The sequence below is a fragment of the Marmota marmota genome, unplaced genomic scaffold (assembly GCF_001458135.2).
Source record: "Marmota marmota marmota unplaced genomic scaffold, marMar, whole genome shotgun sequence".
Lineage (NCBI taxonomy): Eukaryota > Metazoa > Chordata > Mammalia > Rodentia > Sciuridae > Marmota > Marmota marmota.
In genome coordinates this window covers 8,558,639-8,572,921 of record NW_026000229.1, presented here as the reverse complement: position 1 = coordinate 8,572,921, position 14,283 = coordinate 8,558,639, and the positions used below count along the sequence as shown (strand labels likewise).

General features: G+C 49.2%; 1 protein-coding gene across 3 annotated transcripts; it reads left to right on the top strand.

Moving 5' to 3' along the window:
• The first annotated feature begins 3,833 nt into the window (after nt 1–3,833).
• Tbc1d21 (TBC1 domain family member 21) lies at nt 3,834–13,905 on the top strand. 3 transcript variants are annotated; one of them, XM_015480215.2, is made up of 11 exons: nt 3,834–3,935; nt 6,510–6,617; nt 6,736–6,839; nt 8,524–8,618; nt 9,058–9,168; nt 9,247–9,347; nt 10,317–10,413; nt 10,752–10,849; nt 11,719–11,835; nt 12,508–12,591; nt 12,954–13,905. In XM_015480215.2, the coding sequence occupies exons 1-11, from the start codon at nt 3,876–3,878 to the stop codon at nt 12,984–12,986; spliced, it is 1,008 nt and encodes a 335-aa protein (XP_015335701.1). In that variant the 5' UTR covers nt 3,834–3,875; the 3' UTR covers nt 12,987–13,905. The 3 variants fall into 3 exon arrangements, with proteins under 3 accessions (XP_015335701.1, XP_015335700.1, XP_015335702.1); XM_015480214.2 differs by having other exon boundaries at nt 10,749–10,849; XM_015480216.1 differs by lacking the exon at nt 6,510–6,617 and having other exon boundaries at nt 3,876–3,935; nt 10,749–10,849; nt 12,954–12,986.
• Nucleotides 13,906–14,283: the final 378 nt, after the last annotated feature.

Genomic DNA, 14,283 nt, shown 5'->3' with positions numbered 1-14,283 from the left:
TGCTCTGGGAACCTGCACCCTCTCCATGTTCAGAAGACAGCTGTCTCCTCACACCCACCCTCCTCCTGCTCCCCTCTTGTTGGGGACACATGATGTTCAATTGTCTCCAGCATTGTCAGAAATACCACGCTCCATGGGGGACAAGGGCAGAAAACCTGAGGCCCAAAATCTAAACTAATCCCTGTCCCTCACAAAGAGGGGCAAAGAGAAAAGCAAAGCTTCAGCATAAAAGATTGCCTGCGGGCTGGAGATGTGGCTCAAGCGGTAGCGCGCTCACCTGGCATGCATGCGGCCCGGGTTCGATCCTCAGCACCACAAACAAAGATGTTGTGTCTGCCGAGAACTAAAAAATAAATATTTAAAAATTCTCTCTCTCTCTCTCTCTAAAAAAAAAAAAAAAGATTGCCTGCACTTGGCAGTGAGATAAAAATCAGAGCACCTGTGATTTATATCAAGAACTGGAGTGCCCCAGACATAGACAGTCCTGGGGAAGCATCCTTTGAAATGGCTGACACCTGTTAGCAGGGACTCGCTTGCATGGCATTTCACAGAGTTGTGTCATGTTGCGTTGACACGAAAGAAACGGGAGTCAACTTGGTTTTGAACACTGGCATTGCCTGCTTTTATAAGAATTTGGTCCCCTAGGTTCCTGAGACACACAGAGAAACAGAAACTGACAGGCTCATGGGATCTTTGAACTTGGGCATGGATATTACTACGGGCCTTGAGGAAGCAGGCGGCATCTTGACTCAAGTGTAGATCACAGAAGGAAACTTTCATGGTGACTTTTATGGACAAGACTCAAGTGTTAGTAATAATAACAGCGATGCTGAGGATAAAAATAACGACCATGCACTGGGTGCCTCTGTGATCCTGGACCACGCTGGGCTCTTTACGTACATGGTCTTATTTGCCCTTCAGTTCTGGGAGGCATTACCATCCCCCATGGCACAGAGGAGGATGCCTAGACTCAGGGGAAGAGAATGACTTCAATACTGCCTCCAGGAAGGCACCTCATCGTGTGGAGGGTAGCAAATGGCATAACAATGCCTGCCGCCAGGAGCAGCAGTCTCAGGGAGTCAACCCACTCCACAGTTGGCAGATGTTGCCAAGAAACACCCAACTCACACAAGCACTGGTGGAACAACATTTTACTCCCATGGAGAAGAGACAGAGCAAGATCAATAGTGGGTGTCTGTCCCCTATGGCCAGGGCTCTCCACTCACTGCTGACACGGGGCCATATAGTCTGCAGATACCCTTCTCGTGCTGCCGGTGAAGGACCCGTTCCCTCCCCACCTGGAATAGATGGAGCAGTGGGCTTGGCCGGGTGCCATGTGACATGTGATGCACAAGCTTACGCACAATAAAGGAGCCCAGCCCGGAACAGGGAGTCAGTGTTCCCACATAAGATAAGCCCCACACCAGCTGAGAGTCCTTATCTCTTGGTAAGGAAGGGTTTCAGGCTCACACAGCCACTGAGCAGGGGCCGACCAGACTGCCTTCCGCACAGCTGGCACCCAAATCATTTTATTGGTGGGCAGAGTCTGAACTTGAACCTGGGTCATTCTGGCACCAAAGCCTATGGGCTTCCTCGCTGCATGAACCTCCTATCTGAGCTGGTAAGGTCCTGCCCAGGCACCTTTGAAAGCTGCCCTCCTTTTTCACCAGCACAGCCTCATCAGCTCACAGACGGCCAGATTCATCAGAGAAAAGATGGGCCAGATGGTCGTCTCCAGGACTTCAACACAAACACCAAGAATAATATATTCTTTTCAGTACTGGGGATCAAACCCAGAGCTTCATGGATGCAAGACAGGCACTCTACCAGCCCTAAGAATAATATTTTAAAACCTGGAATTTTTGTGCCCTAAAGAATCCCCATGTACAAAAATTTAAAGAAAAAAATGGATTCCTACCAGAGATGGAGACATGCATCTAAAGCCCTTGGGTGGTTATGTACATAAACGAACATGGCAATAATGATTTAGCCCCAGAAAAATAAATGGACACTATAAAGACCTTTTAAGAATCTGAAAAAGAAGGGTAGGGACAGATCAAAACCCATCTTGCTTTAGTGCGGGCCCTGTGATTCTGTTTGGATATTAAACCTTTATGTGGTTACTGTGAGATTTTTGTAATATGCCTAAATGATGCTGGTTAATTTGGGAAGAGTTAGGACCTTCGATTTGCACACAGGGAGCCAGAGGTTAGAGGAAGTTCAGTCGATGATCCATATCCAACCACATTCAAATTTAGTAGTCAGATTTTTCCAGCTCCCTGCCTCATTCCCATCTGCTCTGGGAAACTTATAGTTATCTCGCCATTGTCTCCATTGCTGATATGGAAGAACAGGAGCATCCATCACCCCAAATGGCAAGGAATGCACATGTATGTCTCCTGCTCCAGACATTTGCCTTGGAAACTTCTCACAGATCTCAGAAGGAAGCCATCCTGATGTGAAAAGCGTCCCATTCATTCCACCCCTTACCAACTGACCTCCTGCACTCCGAAGTACAGGGGAAGCCAGTTAGAGGGAAGAGGTGCTTAGCACCTTCCTAAATCAAGATGGGGCATTGGGGGGAGGCCGATAATAATGTTCTGTGATATGAAAGTCCTCCTGCAGTGCTGCAGGCCAGCAGAACAGCCCCAGTGAATGAGACAGTGAATTGTGTGCACTGAGGACTTCCATATGGACACTGATTCATTCTGTTAATAAGGATGTGGAAGCCAGAGGTTGACTGTATTCTGATTTCATGGCTGGAAGCTCTGTGGCTCAGAAGGAGGAGGATATCCAAATTTGAGGTCAGAGTCCAAATTCCAATTTGGAGCTTCTGATTCCAATTTGGTTCGTCTCATTACTATCATCTTCTAATGACTAAGGATGCCTTCCAGTTACATGGGACTCGAGTAGAAGTGTGAGCAGTGCTTAAGACTGGGAATGGTCATTCTGAAGCCATGAGGACCAACTCCCTGGATGCATTGGATGAATAAGGGGCAACTACCAAGTGCCAGGCAGCAGCAGGATTGGCTGGGAGGAGCAAGGACAAAAGAATCTGACATTATCCTTGCCCCCAAAGGAGTTCGGGTAGAGGGGAGATAGCACATGCACCAATCTCTGTAATCTACACAGAGAGGGAAGTGAGATGAGATCCAAGAAAGCATCATTCATTCTTATTCAATTAAATCATTCATACAGTCATCAATCTGGCTGACTGTCTTAGGTCGAACAAGACTTGGGCTCTGAATACTAGGCAAATATAACTATCTTCCAGAGGCTACCATTCAAACACTAAATCTGAGTTACTCAAGGAGATTTATCAGAACATATTCCTAGGCCCCCAGCCCAGACATACTGATTCAGAATCTTTGAAAGCGGTCCTCCAAAAATATGAAACATGAAGTTTAATTAGGTTTAGACTCTAGGTTTGGATACTGGTTGGGTGAAATAACAAGCTAAGGAAGTCCAGAGGGAGAGCCAGGAATAAGGTGAGAGGCTTCAGGGCCCACCTGTCTCAGGAAACCCACCCTGAGCAGCCCAACCCATACTGATCCCCACGCCCGCTGAGTCTAACCCCCATTGCACATGCCACACGTACTGCAATTTTTCTGGGTGACTAGTAGTTTTGGTCCCGTGTCTTCGTGTGTCTCACTTCTGAAGGTGAGCGCTCCCACTTTCTGAGGTCATTATGATGAGGGTTCCAGGGACTTTGTGACACACAGCAGACTGGCTCTGTACAAGTGTGGTTCAGAAGAGGCCCAGTTCCTCTTGGAACTGCAACTCACCTAAGCGGAAAGACACCTTCCCCTGCTAATTAAGCCTCACTCCAAGTGAGTGCTGGTCAGAGGCTGCTCTGAAGACAGCTAGCAGGAGCCATGACCACCCTCTCTCCTGAAAACAGCCTCTCTGCCATGCTGTCAGCCTCCTTCATCCTGGTGTGTGCTCTTCATCGGTTCCAAGTACAGCCCTTCCCAAACACTGGTTTGCTCTGGGGCCCTTTCCCCTGCTGGGTGGGAAAGGCGAGACCCCTGAGCTGACGTAGGCAGTTGTACTTGATCTTACTACCATTAGCAGGATTGAGACACCCGTGTCTCCTTTTACCTTATCTCTAAGCCAGTGTTACTTTCTCCCCAGATATAACAATCTGACTTAGTTCTGAGTTTTAGATTTGCCAATTCACTCCTGAATATGCTGGTGAATTTTCTCTGGTGCTTTTGCCAACAATTTCAGTAGTCTGCCACCAGGTGGCAGTAATGCTTTTGTTAGTAAGCAGTTCCAAACCTAGTTAATAAGATTCCTTAGAAATCCGCCCCCGTCATAAAAATTTTCCACACGGTATTTTTTTTAAAAAATCATAACTAATTATAGTGCCCTCAACCAATCTCAAGTCTCATTAATCATAGTGATTAAGAGAGTCATGCATAAAAAAATGCAAAATGGGCACCTCTTTTCCAGAGTTTTAAATGTTATTGCTTTACTGCAGATTATCCCCAGGTCTTGATTTAAATTTTTTATGTTCTCTGAATTTAGAGAAGGCTAATAATAATAAAATAAGCTGTCACGCAGCATTTATCGTGTACAATGACTGTCCTAAATGCTTTATGCATTCATTCTCACCATAGTCCTATGAGATAGATGATGCTATTATCCTCATTTTACAAATAAGAAAATGGAGGCACAGAGACTTAGAAATTTGATGACAGCCACACAGCTAGTAAGTGTAAAGCTGGCATTCAGATCCATGCAGTGGGCTGCAAATCCATCTCATACACGAGAGAGTCTCCAAGTGTGGAGATGGTCACTTATGATAACAAGGAGAGTGTCTGTGGGGTTGGGACAAGATGTCAGGGTCAACCCTGCTACCCAAGGGTAGGCCAATGTCAATTTCTCTGTACCTTCTTGGTCCTCTACATCCTATTTTGATTCAGAAGATAGAGCATGAATGATTTATTAAAGAATTGATTATTATTAAAGATTGATTCTCAATCCAACCCTATCAAACACACAGTGAAATTATTCCCATTTGGGGCCTGTGAGCTCTTGTCTTTTATTTGTGGTGCTATTTACTTTCTAATGTCATTCGTCACATGGTCTGTGGACCAGCGTTACCACCAATCACCTTCGAGGTGTCAGGGATGTATGATCTTAGGCCATGCCCTGAATTTCTGAATCAGAGTCTACAGGTAGAAAGACCCTCAGCTGGGTGCCCTGGCATATGCCTGTGATCCCAGTGACTGGGGAGGCTGAGACAGAAGGATTGCAAATTTGAAGCCAATCTGGACAACTTAGCAGGACTCTGTCTCAAAATAAAAAAGGCTGGGGATGTAGCTCACTGCCAGAGTATGCCCAAGTTCAATCCCCAGTACTGAAAAAAGGAGGAGGAGGAGAGGAAGAGGAAGAAGAAGAAGAAGAAGAAAAAGAAGACCCTAATGTGATTTGTATGCAAACTTGCCTTGAACACACGTGCTCATATTCAGGTACCCAGGAAAGTCGAGAGTTTGAATGTTAGATCATCTAGTCAGCTGCTGCTCTCTGCCCTCAGCACATTTCTTTGTCTGCAATGTGATATTCAAGATCCTCTTCAACAGGAGGGGCACCAAAGGGAGAGAGGAAGCTTTCCCTACTCGAACAGAAACCCAAACTCCTACTTATTATGATATAAACATTTTGAATTGCTTTGCAGGCAAAGCACTTGCCTTCCCCCCACCCCTGACTCACACACAAGCACACACATACAGGTGTGTGCACACATGCACAATACACACACACACCTTATCTAAACTAGAAACGGTACCCTGTGATGAACTGTTCTACATTTCCAGGATATATAAACTGGAGCACAAGAATGTGTTTAATTAGTGCATATCTTGTGTTTTTCCACTACCCAGGCAGTTTATATTATTATAGAAAAATTTGAAAGTACAAGAAAAAGGAAAAAAATATTCCTATTATTCAAAGCGTATCACTGTTGTTTCTGACGTAGAGGATGTTTGTGTAATTTTTTCCCAAACAATTTTTACAGTGGTTAATAAATGCTATATCAGAGGTGATATAGATTTTTTATAATATGTGACATAATACGTAGGTTGCACTGTGAGTATGTGGTAGTGCTATAGAGTACAGTACACAGACTATTGAATATCTAATTACTTATTTTGCTTTTCTTGGTTAACATTTGTATTTTTCCAGATGATTATTCATTCCTTGTGAACCTCTATTTTTATGTGCCTCACAGTATTCCATGGTGTATATAAACCATAGTTTACTTAACTATTCCTTTATTGGAGCACATTGACTGCTTGTCATTTCATTTTGGTAAGTAATGTGCAATGAAAATTATTGTGCATACAGGATTCTTTTTTACTTATTTTCAGTAATTTCCTCATGAGTCAGAAGCTGTGAGCTTTGATTTCTATTGCAAAGTGCAGAGCGTGTCATTTAAAATTCACTTTGAATGAAAAGAAAAGCCAAGGCCCCTCACAGAGGCCTGAACTGCTTGTCCTCGTCAGGTGAAGAGAAAACCTCCCATTGACAAGACGGAATGGGATAGCTTCTTCGACGAGAATGGTCACTTGGCCAAGTCACGGGACTTCATTTGTGTTAACATCCTGGAAAGGGTATGGTCCCCAAGCTATCCTTGGCCTTGCCCTGGAATTAGGGGGACAGAAGTGGCTTGATGTTGGGTGGAACTCTTTGGCAGGGCTCCCACCTCCCAAACCCACCTCCCACCCCCAGGGTCTGCACCCCTTCGTGAGGACAGAAGCCTGGAAGTTCCTCACAGGCTACTACTCATGGCAGAGTTCCCAGGATGAGCGGCTCACAGTGAACAGCATGAGGAGGTAGAACATTACAGATCCTCTGTCAGAGGAGGGTGGCTGGTGCTACAGGTGGCAGACACTGCCCACCCTAGCCTGCACATTCAGTCTTCTTTCCCTATTTGGACTTCTCATTCTGGAAGACAGGACCCCGCCACCCCGTGCTCCCCACCCAGGCCCCTCACACAGCAGGTGCAGCCAGGTCTGAGCCAGCACCTCCACAGTCAACCCCAGGCATGGGCTTAACCCCAGCAACTCTTCTCATGATCCATTCCCCCTGATCCCATCCTCCCCTAGGCGTGTGATAACTACCTCTGAAGCAGCCCTAGAACTGCTTCTCCCACCTTCTTTCCCTGGCCGCATCCCTGCCCCACCTCTCAGCCCCATGGCTGTGCTGCCTCCCCTGGGTCCAGACTTCCACCTCCCGACCCATGCCCACATCTCCCCGCCCCCAAGTGCCCAACAGGAGACTTTAAAACATCCCCAGTGGTACAACTAGTAATATTTCAAATAATATAGTCTCTCCGCCAAGGCCTATCCTGGTCTTGACTCCTCCTGTTTCAGCACCTCACCTTCTAACCGCACTGTCTGGCTGACTGGCACCCCATTTGCTCACCCCACCCCTCTGCTCTTGGTCTGCTCTTTGTCTTCCACCCATACTGGGCCTCCCCATCATCTGCCCTCTCAAAATCCACCCTTCCTCCAAGGCTCAGATTGGACAGGGGACTTCCTCCAAGCAGCCCTCCCAGACAAGGGAGCCAGGATGTGTTACTTTGCTAACACACAGTCTTTAAAGTTAGAGTCTACCTGTGTTAGTCTTCTAAGGCTGTGAAACAAAGTTTCATGGACTGAGAGGCTGCCCATAACAAGACAGTTTGTCCCTCATAGTTCTGGAAGCCAGAAACCCAAATCAAAGCACTGGCTTCCTCCGAAGGCTCTGGAAGAGAGCCCTTCTTCACCTTCCAGCATCTGGGGGTTCCCATGTTCCCTGGTGTGTGGCTGCTTCACTCCAATACACTGGACCCTGGTGAACTGACTTGTGTCCTACATGAGCACATGACCATCTGTGTGTAACTCTTGCAAGGAGAGTTGCCATTGGATTTGTTGTCCCCCCAGAATATCCAGAATGGTCTTATCTTTAGATCCTTAAATGATCACATCTGCAAAGAACCTTTTTCTAAATAAGTTCACATTCATAGGCTGTAGAGCCCTTCTTCACCTTCCAGCATCTGGACATACCTTTTTCAAGGTTACCGGTCTGCCCAGTATACCAACATATCACATTTTAATAATAAGCACAAACCGCCATCTAATCAAATCCTCCCAATTCTGAGGCGTAGGTGCCAATATCATCCCCATTATACAGATGAGGAAACTGAGATTTAGAGAGGGAAAGTGACATCCCCAAGCTTTGACCCCAGCAGCAGACACTCAGTTATTAAGCTGGAGAGCCAGGATTCAGGTGCAGAGGTTGGCCTGCAGAGCTCAGAGGTTAAACCATCTCTATTTTGCACTCCAGACCCACATTAAAGAATGTTGGGGGCTGGCACAGGATGAGATGAGGGGGAAACATCACAGTAGGGGCAAGGTGGGCCAGGCTGCCCTGTAACCTCCTTGGACACAGCAGCTGTTGCAGCTACTCAGAGTTCTCTTCCCCTCTGAACAGAGGGAGAGGCCACCTTGCTCAGCCTCGATTCTGTTCTCACAGGAAGAACTACAATGCCTTGTGCCAGATGTATGAGAAGATTCAGCCCCTTCTGGAAAACTTGCACCGGAACTTCATAGAAACTCAGAACAACATTGGTGAGCAGCGAAGAATGAGAGAACTAGGCGGGGGTGGGGGGGTGCTTGGCGAAGTCATTCCCACCCCCTTCTCAGCCATTGCCAGGACTGGATGGTTCCTGCCATCCTAGGAACTGCCTTGATTTGTGTCTGGAATTTTTCCATCTACACTTGGCTAATCCACCTGCTAGGTCTGTGGGGTGCCCCTAGACACACAGAACTTTGTCCCCACCCCACCTTGATCTAGATTGGATTTGAATTGGATGGGGCCGGGCATTCCTGGCAGAGGGTATGGCCCAGAGGAGGGGAGAAATCCAGACAGCTGGCGGGGTGGGTAGTTGAGTATGGATAACTCTCTCCCAGTATGTCTTAGGGTCAGCCTCTTGGGGTGGGGGGTGAACTCATCCATGGACCCTCTGCTCAAGGTGATCTAGTGCAACCCCCTTTGCCCCCAACCTAGCATATGATCTCCAGAGACTCTATGATAAAGATCCCCTGGGGAATGTCCTCATTGACAAGAAGAGACTCGAGAAGACCCTGCTCCTGAGTTACGTCTGCAACAACCAGGCAGGTGAGCTAGAGGGCTGCCCCTGCCCCATTTCATGGGACCAGGCCCAGCGGTTTCCTCACAGTGCTCTCTCCTCTGCAGAATACCAGCGGGGCTTCCATGAGATGGTGATGCTTTTCCAGATCATGGTGGAGCATGACCATGAGATCTTCTGGCTTTTTCAGTTCTTCCTGCAGAAAACAGTGAGGACTGGGTTGGAGCTCAGGGACCCACTGCTCCCCTAACAACCCCTCAGGCTTGGGCAGGTGTTAGCAGCCTCTGCCATTCTCCTCAGCTCCTAGACAGACTTTTGAGGCACTGAGGAGCCTGGGAAGTCCCCCAGAGGGGTGGCAGGTACTGGAAGGTGAAGTGGGTGGAGCAATGCTCTGGGTCCACCTGTCACCAAATCTTGAAAGAGTGAGTGTGGCTGGCCAGGCCCAGTGATGGCACCCTTTCCTGGCATTCCCTTTCCCTGACGTAGCTCTCCTCCCTGTCAATCCTCTGGAGCTCTCTAAGGCTTCCAGAATAAAACCCAGTAGCTTTAGCTAGGCATTCAAGACCATCCCTTTTGTCTTGGCTATGCACTGCTCCCTCTACATGACCTACATTCCAAACACCTAGGGACTTTGGAGTGCCCAGGTACACCTACTGTGTCCAGGTTGAGGGATGTTGAAGGTGCTGTTCCCTGGAACACCCCACTGGGAAGTCTCCTTCATGACTGAGAGGCTGCCAGAGCCCCCTCACTCACCTTCTACCCCTTCAACAATGTGCTTGCTGCCCTTCCCTTTGTCCTGATTGGCCCTGATGGAATAGTGTGTATGCATAGAGCTAACAGGTCTCACTGGACTCTGAATCACATTGGAGACATCTCTGCATCCCTAGCCCCTCCACACACACACACAGTAAGATGCACACAGCACGTCCATGGCCACCCATGCATAAATATATACTAATATACAAACAGGCACACCTGCACACACAGGCCACATCATAGATATAGATGAGTTATGAGTGTGTACTCGTGCACACACACTCACGCAGTAACGGGGACCTGGCCTATGGCCAGTCACACAGAAGGCCCCGTGGTTGGAGCTGGAGGAAGTGGGGCTGATTCTTTTGGTGCCCTCAGCTGAGAAGGACTCGGTTTCCCTTCCTGCACCAACCTCGTGCAGGAGCACAGCTGTGTCATCAACATCGGGGTGGGCAAGAACCTGGACATGCTCAACAACCTGATCACTTTCCTGGACCCTGTGTTTGCTGAGCACCTAAGTGAGTGGTCCCCATCTCCTGGCACCTCATATCCACCACCAGGGCAGGCATGGGAGGGGCCAAGCCCAGCTACAGCAGCTGCCCTTTGTCCTGGGGAGAGGGAAGGCTTGGTGGATCTTCTGATCAGGCCCTGGGAGGTCTGCACTGTTGAACGTCAGCCCTAAACAGTCTCCAAGGGCAGGTGGAAAAGTCACAGCCAGGGTCTTCATGATTCCCAAGTGTCTTGCGTGCTCTTGGTTATGACCTCATTTGTGTGTGTTGGCTTCATCGTGTGTGCTGTCCCCCTTTTCCCCTGACCTCAGCCTCCTGGGCTGCACCTGCTTCTCTCCCCACAGAAGGGAAGGGTGCAGGGGCCGTGCAGGCCCTCTTCCCCTGGTTCTGCCTCTGCTTCCAGCGCGCCTTCAAATCCTTCGATGACGTTTGGAGGCTCTGGGAGGTGAGGTACTCAGCTGGGGACCCGTGGGGGAGGCTGCACCTCTCGGGTGGCAGAAGCTGCATTTTTCCTTGCCTCTCCTTTTATCCTGGCTTTGGATGGAGCGTGGTGGCTTGGGGATTATTGAGGCCAGCAACCCTGCTTCTACCTTGTTGGAGGAAGCTAGAGCTTCAGTTTGCCCATCCTTCCATTCAAAGCAAAGCCCCACTGGCTGTGCCTTCTGGGCCTATGCATGAGGCCTGGCCAGTGTCCAGCTGCCTGCCAATCTGCCCCTCTTCTCTCACTGCCCTGGCTGCCCTTTGCTTCACCTTTCCCACCACTAGAATGATGGCCCCCAAGGATACCCACAGTCCTCTGCCATAGTTCCCCAGGGCCATCAGCAGATGAACTTCCTTCAGAACATACCCACCACTCATCATTGCCCTGCCCAGAGACTGCCACTGCCTTTAGAATCCAGTCTGGTGTTGAGTGCCCCATGAGTCAGCTTCCACTGGCCTGGCCCCTCCCTCCTGGACTGCTGGTCTCCTTGCCCAAGTCCATGATCAACACAGGCCTTCAGTGACACCGCTGGTTTGTTGAGTTTCTATCAACTTTTGCTTTGCCAAACTCAACTCCCCTCAAATGCTATAGTGTCCCAGTACCCCATCCCACCAGTGAATTCCACAAGGCCTTTGTCTGAATCTCCAGTAGCCAGCACAATGCCCAGAGCTGCAGGGGTACCTGTGAGCACTTACCCGAGCAAGTGAGTGAGCGAAGGCATCAGCAGGCCCAGGAATGGCTGGTCCTGGGCATGCGGTCGGTGGGGCTCACCATCCTCAGGATGTCAGCAGTCAGGCAGTGGGCCCCAGGCTGAGACCACTTATCTCCCGCAGGTTTTGCTGACAGGAAAGCCCTGCAGGAACTTTCAGGTGCTGGTGGCCTACAGCATGCTGCAGATGGTGCGTGAGCAGGCACTGCTGGAGAGCATGAGCGGAGACGCCATCCTCCTGGTGAGAGCACCCACAGGCCAGGACCTGCCCTGGCCTCTGGCAGCCCCAATACCCTACCTGCCATGGCTGAAAGACCCAGGCTTATGGGGCACTGGGCTTCCATGCCACCTTGCCTTTGGGCAGGAATAGTGAAGAGACCTGAGCACTAAGCACTGTGCTGAGGGCTTTTCCTAGACTAGCTGGTTTAGGCCTCTGACAAGCCCAACACAGAGGTGCTACGAGGACCATCCTTAGTTAGCATTGCAAGGAGACTGAGACCTTGAATGGTTTAACTTCAACTCTACTGCCTTGTAGTTAACCCTGGGCCCTGGGGCACTCCTGTTGCAGGAGGACCTAGAGGTTTCCAACTCTTTTTAAAAATAGAAATCTTTGAGAAAAAAATCCTAGGTGTCGTCCCAATTATAAACCAAGATCTCCTTAGAAGTGCCTGAGACAACTGGTGGAACGCCAGAACACCCTAGACGACCCCTGTGTGAAAACTGTGTTGATCATTCCTCCAAATATGAAATTTCAGGCACTGTTTCAGGCAGATTGGGGAAAGGTCAGGGGACCCCCCAACAACTGCCATGAACAGCGACCTTCTTCCCTTGTGTCCAAGAGCACAGGGAGACATGTTTGCCTACACACACACACACACACACACACACACACACCCCCGGCATCTTCCTGCAGGCCTGCAACAAACTCATCGACCTTGATGCTGATGAGCTAACCTCTGCCGCCTGCATGGTTTATGCTGAGCTCATGCAAAAAGATGTAAGTTGCCCAATATTTGCCCACCTCTTCCCCCCTCTCCTCCTAGAAGCCTTCCCCAGCTTCCCAAACCAAGCCCACAGCAGACACATTCAACCTCAGAAACGGTCTGTGCTACGTCCTCTGCTGCCGGCCCAAGGAAGTTGTCCTGCATGGTCTTTTCTCTGTGCCCATGTGTAGCTCCACCTCCCTGGATAGACTGGAATTACCACCTCATCCCCATCCCTGTGTCCATCCCCGTGGGTCTGGGCACAGGCCTGGGCACCCAGGAGCTCAGGAGTATGTCACTGGCTGGATGAACTGAAGGAGAGCAACAGACCAATGTGTGTCTCCCTCACTCCTGCTGGAACTCTCCTCTTCTCCAGGTTCCTCAGCCATTGAAGAATTTCTTTCTCTGAGAACATTGATACCCACCATGGACAGGTGCCTTCAATGAACCGAAGGTGGTTCTTCAGTCCTGAGGTCAGGATAAAGGCCGACAGGGTGATGGGGTGAGGGAGCAGGTAATACAGTCATGAAACAAACAGCCTTTGAGTAATGGTTTGTGGTGGCAGTATGTCTCCTTTGACATTAGGAGCTGGGGACACATGGGACTGCACAATAAGAGAGCCTGATGGGCAGATCACTGTGAGGCTAGAGATGTGCTGGGATGAGATTGTGTGGGCCAGCAACATGTCCCCAACTGAGGGTTTTCCAGGGCTGCAGTAAATCCATATCTGGAAGCAAATGGTTAAGGGCAGTGCCAACCTTGACACACTTCCAGGCACTTGTGCAAGACAATACTAAACATATCTCACGGGGATTAGTCTGCACCTGGGACTCAGGTCCCAACAAACTGACCCCGGACATTGCTCCCCTCACCCCCATTGCTCCCTTATTCTTAACACACCCATCAATCACACAACTAAGTTATTTTCCCAGGCTTCTTCACTGTCAGTGGAAAGACCAGCAGGCAATCCCCCTCCTGGTTTCAAAGCCCCTTCACAACTGCACCTTCATTTCTCAGCCTACAAATGTTTCCTCAAATTAAGTATTTCTCAGCCTTACTTGTTTTTCTGGGGAGTGCTACTTGCCCTTGCCTAGGCAGCCAGTCTCTAATTGGGTCAGAGGCATGTCTCACCTGCTCCCATATGCCATGCACAGCCCCAAGCCCCACTGCCCAGCCTGTCCATGCTCTGTCTGACCTCTCTCTGGGGTACCCTGAGCACAGACATGGAGAAACACCAGAAGGGGCTGAACCTATAAAAGAACTGGGGTTGGGGCTGGGGTTGGGGCTCAGAGGTAGAGTGCTCGCCTAGCATGCACGAGGCACTGGGTTCGATCCTCAGCACCACGTAAATGTAAAATAAAGATATTGTGTCCACCTAAAACTTAAGAATAAATATTTTTTAAAAAAAAGAACTGAGGTGGCTGGATGCCCCCTACCAGCTGCTCAGCAACACACACACACACACACACAGCCCTGCCCTACCCAGTGGCTACTCTTTTTCAGTAGGGCTGATGGATGAACAGGAGGGAGCCANAGGCTATGAAGTCCAAAATCAAGGCACCAGCAGATTCAGTGTCTGGGGAGGGTTTGCTCTGCTTCCAGAAGGGAGCTTGTTGCTGTATCCTCACATGGCAAAACAGAGGCAAGACCACTCCCTTCATCCTCTTTGATACTGGGGATTAAGTCCAGGAATACTTTACCACTGA

Excerpts from the sequence above, each read along its gene's own strand:
- Tbc1d21 (XM_015480214.2), top strand. The coding sequence starts at position 3,876 with ATGACCACCCTCTCTCCTGAAAACAGCCTCTCTGCCATGCTGTCAGCC. Across the intron at positions 3,936-6,509 it reads TGTCAGCCTCCTTCATCCTG|GTGAAGAGAAAACCTCCCAT; the intron begins GTGTGTGCTCTT and ends TGTCCTCGTCAG. Across the intron at positions 9,169-9,246 it reads CGTCTGCAACAACCAGGCAG|AATACCAGCGGGGCTTCCAT; the intron begins GTGAGCTAGAGG and ends TCTCCTCTGCAG.